This window comes from Melanerpes formicivorus, unplaced genomic scaffold, assembly GCF_026170545.1.
Source record: "Melanerpes formicivorus ecotype bairdi unplaced genomic scaffold, bMelFor1.0.p_v2 SCAF_103, whole genome shotgun sequence".
In the NCBI taxonomy this organism is placed as follows: Eukaryota; Metazoa; Chordata; class Aves; order Piciformes; family Picidae; genus Melanerpes; species Melanerpes formicivorus.
The window spans coordinates 310287-316552 of NW_027142455.1; the positions used below are offsets into that span (position 1 = coordinate 310287).

The 6266-nt window shown below is 61.6% G+C and overlaps 1 protein-coding gene across 1 annotated transcript; it reads left to right on the forward strand.

Annotated features, from left to right (window-relative positions):
* The first annotated feature begins 1139 nt into the window (after positions 1-1139).
* On the forward strand, positions 1140-4328 carry LOC137455665 (sentrin-specific protease 2-like). Its single transcript, XM_068166678.1, has 9 exons — positions 1140-1153; positions 1231-1289; positions 1973-2079; positions 2242-2373; positions 2504-2707; positions 2834-2913; positions 3472-3556; positions 3656-3751; positions 4075-4328. Exons 1-9 carry the CDS (start codon positions 1140-1142, stop codon positions 4135-4137), a joined length of 840 nt encoding a protein of 279 aa, XP_068022779.1. The 3' UTR covers positions 4138-4328.
* The last annotated feature ends 1938 nt before the right edge of the window (positions 4329-6266 follow it).

Consider the following 6266-nt stretch of genomic DNA (forward strand, 5'->3'; position numbering starts at 1 on the left):
CAGGAGGCTGCCTGAGGAGGTGGTGGGGAAGCAGGGAAACATCTCTCTGGCCAAGACCTCCTTGGGCCAGGGCCGTGCCAGCTGGGCACCATGCTGAGCACAGGTCAAGCCCAGAGGCGGCAATGGCAGCTTCAGAGGGTCGCTGGTGCTTGACCTCACAGCAAAGAGCTGTGCCCCTTCAATCACAGCCATGCCTCCAGCCCCACATCAGCTCTGCAGGGCAAGGCCTTTGCTCCCCCACTGCTCTGGCACTCTGGCACTGCTTCAGCCCCCCGGCAGGGGCACAGCAGGGCAGCCCCTGAGGCAAAGCCTTGGGGGAGGCACAGCTCAGGAGCCAGAGGCCGAACTCAACAGCAGGCAGGATCCGTGGCAGCCGGGAGCGGCTGGGCAGAGCAGAGGCTGCAGCGGGGCCCCCGGGTGCTGCGGCATCGGCAGGGTGGCAGGGCCAGGTCACAGAGGTGGCACGTCAGAGCCGGCAGCGTCCCTAGCAGCCGCCCTGGCAACGTCCCCTCCAGTGGCGCTGCAGCCATGGCCCCGCCGGACGCTGCGCCGGCAGCGGGACGGAGGAGGTGCGAGAAGCGTCGCTCGCCCAGGCAGGACGAGGCTCGGGAAGGCAGCGGCGCTGCAGAGCTCTGCGCAGGCCCCGCAGCCAGGCGCGGGCGGGACGGGGCGGGCACGGCTGGGGCGGAGCGGGGCTGCTGCCGCGGGCAGCGCTGGCTGGGGAAGGGCACCCGGGGCTGCTGTGCCCTGCGGGGCTGCTGTGCCCTCTGCGGCTGGACGGGGTCGCAGCCTGGCAGGTCCCTCAGGGGCTGCTCCCGGAGCAGAAGGCTCTCTGCCCTTGCTCTCGGCGGCTGCCGAGGATAGGAGCAGCCGAGAAGCATCTCTGCTCCCGTGCGGAGCCAGCTCCCGAGCGCAGGTTCCAGGCGCTTTGGGCTCCTCTTGTTTGCCACCAGCGTCCTGAGCTGGGAGCTGAGAGGGCCTCCGGTGCGCTCTTGCCTGGAGCAAAGAGGAAAGCTCCTTGCTGGATGTCAGCAATGCTTTGGGGCTGGGAAGAGGCAGGAAGGGTTGGGAAGCCTCAGCAGAAGGAGAGGCAGAGCCTCCCCGCTCTAGTGAGGCAGCCAGGGCTCTGCGAGGGCTCCATGGCCTGGCAGAGGTGGGAGTGCAGGGAACTCAGCCTGGCAGCAGCTTGCCCCTGGCTGCCAAGCACTGCTCTGTGTGCTCTTCCCTCAGAGCTGTGCAGCTTGTGGAGGATGAGGAGCAGGAGGTGCCTCGCAAGAAGCAGAAGTCAGGTACTGGCCATGGCAGGAGAGGTCAAGCTGCCAGATGTTCCTTGGCTTGCCTGGAGCTGGGAAAGCTCTGGCTCTTGTCCTTCAGCACTGCCTGCCACTGAGCCCGTGGCCTTTGCAGCCCTTCTGTGCCCCTGGCCATGGCTGTAGCCAGTGCCTGAGGATGTCTCCTGGGGCACGGCCCCGCGCACGGCGCTCTCAGGAGCTCCCCCAGGCCCCTCTCTGTGCTGGGGAGCCCAGAGCCCTCAGCAGGAGGAGGAGCTGAAGTCCCAGCTGGGAGCTCCCTGCTCCCTGTCCTTGCCCTGTGGCTCTGCCAGCTCCAAGCGCCTGCTTGCCTGAGGAGAAATGCCTTGCAGCTGGGCTGTGAAGGAAGGTGCCTGCCCGGTGCTGGCAGGCAGAGGGCAATGGCATTGCTGTGAGCTGCAGCAGCAGGGAATGTGCCCCCCAGCAGGCTGGGCTGGCCCCTCTGGCTGGCAGACTCGGGGCTCGGGCCCTGAGCTCCAGCTCTGCAGCACTGCTCAGGAGCCAACCCCTGCGAAGCCAGCAGCAGCTGCTCGGGGCAAAGGGCTCTGTGCCTTGGAGCCAGTGCCACTGCTCCAGGGGGGGCTGAGGAGAGGCCTTTAGGCCAAAGAGAGCTCCTGGTGCCCTTTCCAACCCTGGTCTCCTGTGGGCTCTCTGTTCCCCAGCTGAGGTCACCTCTGACGACGCCGGGGAGGTTTCGGTGGCGAGGAAGAGGCCGCTGAAGGCCAAGGAGAAGCCCCAGGGCTCTGCAGCCAGGGGGCCTGCAGCAGAGGTCAGCAAGGCTTTGGCAGCTGCCAGAGGCTGTGCAAGGTGGCAGAGGAAGCTGCTCCCCCTCGGGCACCTCGATTGCCAGCCCTTGTTGGAGCGGGGAGCTGCCCAGGGGCCCATGTGCTGGGGTCTGTGCCTCACAAGTGCTTCTCCCTGTGCATTGCAGGCCCTGGAGGCAGCAGCCAGAGCTGCCCTGGGCCCAGGTGACCCTCGGGAGGTGCTGAGCAGTGCCTTCAAGCTCCGTGTCACCCGGGAGGCCATGGGCACGCTCAGGGAGGGCCAGTGGCTGAACGATGAGGTACAGCAGCTGCAGCCCAGGGGCATGGAGCTCAGCAGGGCTTTGCCACTGCCGCTGCCCTGCCTGCCCTGCTCTGCTTTGGGGCAGCTGGGTCCCCTTTTACATCCCCAGCTGCTTCTTCCTGGCACAGGTCATCAATTTCTACCTGCAGCTGGTGGCAGAGAGGAGCAGGAAGGCTGGATACCCTTCTGTCCATGCCTTTAGCACCTTCTTCTACCCCAGGCTGGTGTCTGGTGGCTATGAGGGGGTGAGAAGGTGGACCAGGGGCCTGGACATCTTCCAGAAGGACATCATCCTGGTTCCCATCCACCTGGGGATACACTGGGCACTGGTGGTGAGTCCAAGTGGCTTCTTGGTAGAGCTGGGTGGGGGTGAAATCCTCACCAGGGAAGTCAGGAGGCTCTGGCTGTGTGTGCAGCAGAAGGCTGTGCTTTGTCCAGCAGTCCCCTTCCAACCACAGGTCATTGATGTCAGGAGGAAGACCATCAGCTACTATGACTCGCTGGGGCAGAGGGGCATGAAGCTCTGCCAGGCTCTGCTGTAAGTAGCTGCTCAGCCAATGCTTTTGTGCTGTGCATTCGGAGGGCTTCAGAGGCTGTCTCTGCCTCCTGGCTGCAAGGTTTCCTACTTCTTGGAGGCAGAAAGCAGCAGCCTTTGATGTGCCTGCTGCCAGCTGCATGCCCTTGGCTACCTGCCTGCTCTCCCCTGAGGCCCTGCACTCAGGGTTTTGGGGGCCTGCAGTCTGCCACCCACGCCCCAGAGGTCCCCGTGGAAGGGCACTGGGGCAGCTGCTCCTCCGTAGATGTCTCTGGCAGTGCTGCACAAGCAGGGAGGAGCCTTCCTCCAGCAGCTCTGCAGAGCCAGGGCAGGAGAGTGGCCCCCCAGAGCCAAGTCAAGTGTCCCTGGAGCCCTGTGCTCTCCTGAGCAGGTCACAGCAGCTGCCTGGGGAAGGGTGGAGCAGCTCTGCATCCAACCATTGCTGCCTGGAGAGCTGGTGGCCAGGGCCCCTCTGCAGCCAGCAGCCTTAGCCCCAGAGCTTTGGCACTGGTTGTGCCAGAGGTGAGGCCAGGGTGTGAGGGCTGGGTTTGCTTTGCACAGCCAATACCTGCAAGAGGAAAGCCGCAGCAGGAGAGGCCTGGAGCTGGCTTCTGCCGAGTGGGCTCTGCACAGCATGGGGGCCCAGGTACGTGAGCACTGCTGGGCTGCCAGCTGGGAGCCTGAGCTGCCAGGCGGCTTCTCTTGCCCAGGGAGTGAACTTCTCCCTCTGCTTTGCCTTCCCCAGGAGATCCCTCAGCAGAGGAACCAGAGTGACTGCGGGGTCTTCCTCTGTAAATATGCTGAGTCCATCTGCAGGGACAGAGCCATCACCTTCAGCCAGGTGAGTGAGGGCTGTGGGCAGCTCCAGAGCTCTGGGCACGAGAGCCAGGGAGGTTGCTCAGCAGCTCTTCCTTGTGCCTGGGGCAGGGGCTGAGTTTTTGTGCCTCCCTCTCTCTGGCTTTGGGGCATGGCTGCTTGGCTTGGAAGTTCCAAGGGGGCTCAGCAGGGCAGAGCTCTCTTCTCCATCCTTGTGTCCTGTGCCTGCTTCCTAGCGGAACCTGTGAGGTTCCTCTTGGGCAAGAGGCAGCAGCCAGGGGGTCGTGGCCATTGTCTGCCTCTGCCTGCTGTGGCTTCCCATGTCATGGCTCTTTGCTTTCCTTCCAGAGACACATGCCCAGCTTCAGGAAGAAGATGGTCTGGGAGATCCTTCACCAGCAGCTCCTCTGACTTTGGCCTCCTTTGCCTCCTTGTTGCTTTCTCCTTGTTGCCTGTTGGTTGGCTTCTCAGTTAGTTAGTTAGTTAACTTACTTATTTCCTTACTTAGTTACTTGCTTAGTTAGTTAGGATAGGATAGGATAGGATAGGATAGGATAGGATAGGATAGGATAGGATAGGATAGAATAGAATAGAATAGAACAGAATAGACCAGGTTGGAAAAGACCTTCGATATCATCGAGCCCAACCTCTCACCCAACACCATCTGATCAACTCAACCATGGCACCAAGGGCCTCATCCAGGCTCTTCCTAAACACCTCCAGTGATGGTGACTCCACCACCTCCCTGGGCAGCACATTCCAATGGGCAATCACTCCCTCTGGGAAGAACTTCTTCCTAACCTCCAGCCTAAACCTGCCCTGGCACAGCTTCAGACTGTGTCCTCTTGTTCTGGTGCTGGGTGCCTGGGAGAAGAGACCAACCCCCCCCTGGCTACAACCTCCCTTCAGGGAGTTGGAGAGAGCAATGAGGTCTCCCCTGAGCCTCCTCTTCTGCAGGCTAAGCAACCCCAGCTCCCTCAGCCTCTCCTCCCAGGGCTGTGCTCCAGACCCCTCCCCAGCTTTGTTGCCCTTCTCTGGACACCTTCCAGCAGCTCAACCTCTTTCTTGAGCTGAGGGCTCCAGAACTGGACACAGGACTCAGGGTTGGTTAGTTAGTTAGTTAGTTAGTTAGTTAGTTAGTTAGTTAGTTAGTTGGTTCCTCTCTTTTGTAGCATCACAGAATAGTTGGGGCTGGAAGGGGTCTCCAAAGCTCATCCAGTCCAACTCCCCCTGCACTCAGCAGGGGCATCCCCAACTCGCTCAGGCTGCCCAGAGCCCTGTGCAGCCTCCCCTTGAATACCTCCAGTGATGGGGCCCCAACCACCTCCCTGGGCAACCTGTTCCAGGCTTCCACCACCCTCACAGTGAAGAACTCGTTCCTCACCTCCAGTCTAAAGCTGCTCTGCTCTACTTTGAAGCCATTGCTCTTGCAATAAGAGCACTTGCTCTTGTTGAACCTCAGGAGGTTCCCCTGGGCACCACCTCTCCAGCTTGGCCAGGTCCCTCTGGATGCCATCCTGTCCCTCTGGCCTATCAACAGCACCACTCAGCTTGGTGCCATCTGCACACTGCTGGTGGGGCCCTCGACCCCCTCTCTATAGCAGGGATAAAGATACTAAAGAGTACAGGTGCCAGTACAGACCCCTGAAGGACAGCACTGTCACTGCTCTGCAGCTGGACTGCCAGGCACTGAGCAGCACCCTCTGGATGGGACCTGTCTGTCTGTGTCTGTCTGTGAGCTCTGTCCTGTTGTCTGATTTGTAGCTTTGGATGCAATAAAGATGGTATTTCTCTAAGGAGGCTCTCTGCAGTGAAACTCTCCCTGGGAGTGGCCCAGAGGGGTTGGTATTTGATCCGCTGGGAAAGGCTGGGCAGCCCCTGGGGCTTTTAGCTGCACTCCAATGCAGGAGGCAGAAGGCCCTGGCCGGGATGGGAGTCAGAGCACAAAGGCCTGAAGCCATTGTCACCAAATGCTCCAGGGGCAATCAGGAGGTGGCTCCCAGCAGGGTGAGCAGTCCCACCGTGGGCAGGGCTCCTGCCGGGCTCAGGGGTGCTGCTGCAAGGGGTCAGTGCCTCACTGCCCTCTGCTGCAGCTGCTGCTCCACACCTCTGCCACATGAAGAGCTGGTGCCAGTTCTGCCTCTGCTTTGGGCAGGCCCAGCAGGATCAGTTTAATCTTGGTGCCAGGGGTGAGCCCTGGGCTGGCCCCCAGGTGAGTGACAGCTGCTCCCCATGAAGCCCTCTGCTTACCAAAGGGGAGGAGAAAGAAATGAAGGAGGGAGACCGAGGCAGAGGGAAAGAAGGCTGAAAGCAGCTGTAAGGACACAAAGAGCAATCCAACGGAGAGGGCACAGGGCTGCCCAGAGCCCATAGGGGAGCTGCCTGTGGCCCCTCTGCTGCAGCTCACCCAGAGCAGCCCTAGGAAGCCTCCCAGAAGCCAGGGCTGCCAAGCTGCTCCCGCAGGGAGCCCACACACAGCTCCTGCTGCCCCAGGAGACACAAACCAGCTGCGTGCCCCTGGCTGGCTGGGACAAGGCCCT

Bases quoted from the DNA above. Each gene is read 5' to 3' on its own strand.
- LOC137455665 (XM_068166678.1), top strand. The intron at 2,080-2,241 runs GTCAGCAAGGCT...TGTGCATTGCAG, and splicing joins CCAGGGGGCCTGCAGCAGAG to GCCCTGGAGGCAGCAGCCAG. The intron at 2,374-2,503 runs GTACAGCAGCTG...TTCCTGGCACAG, and splicing joins GCCAGTGGCTGAACGATGAG to GTCATCAATTTCTACCTGCA.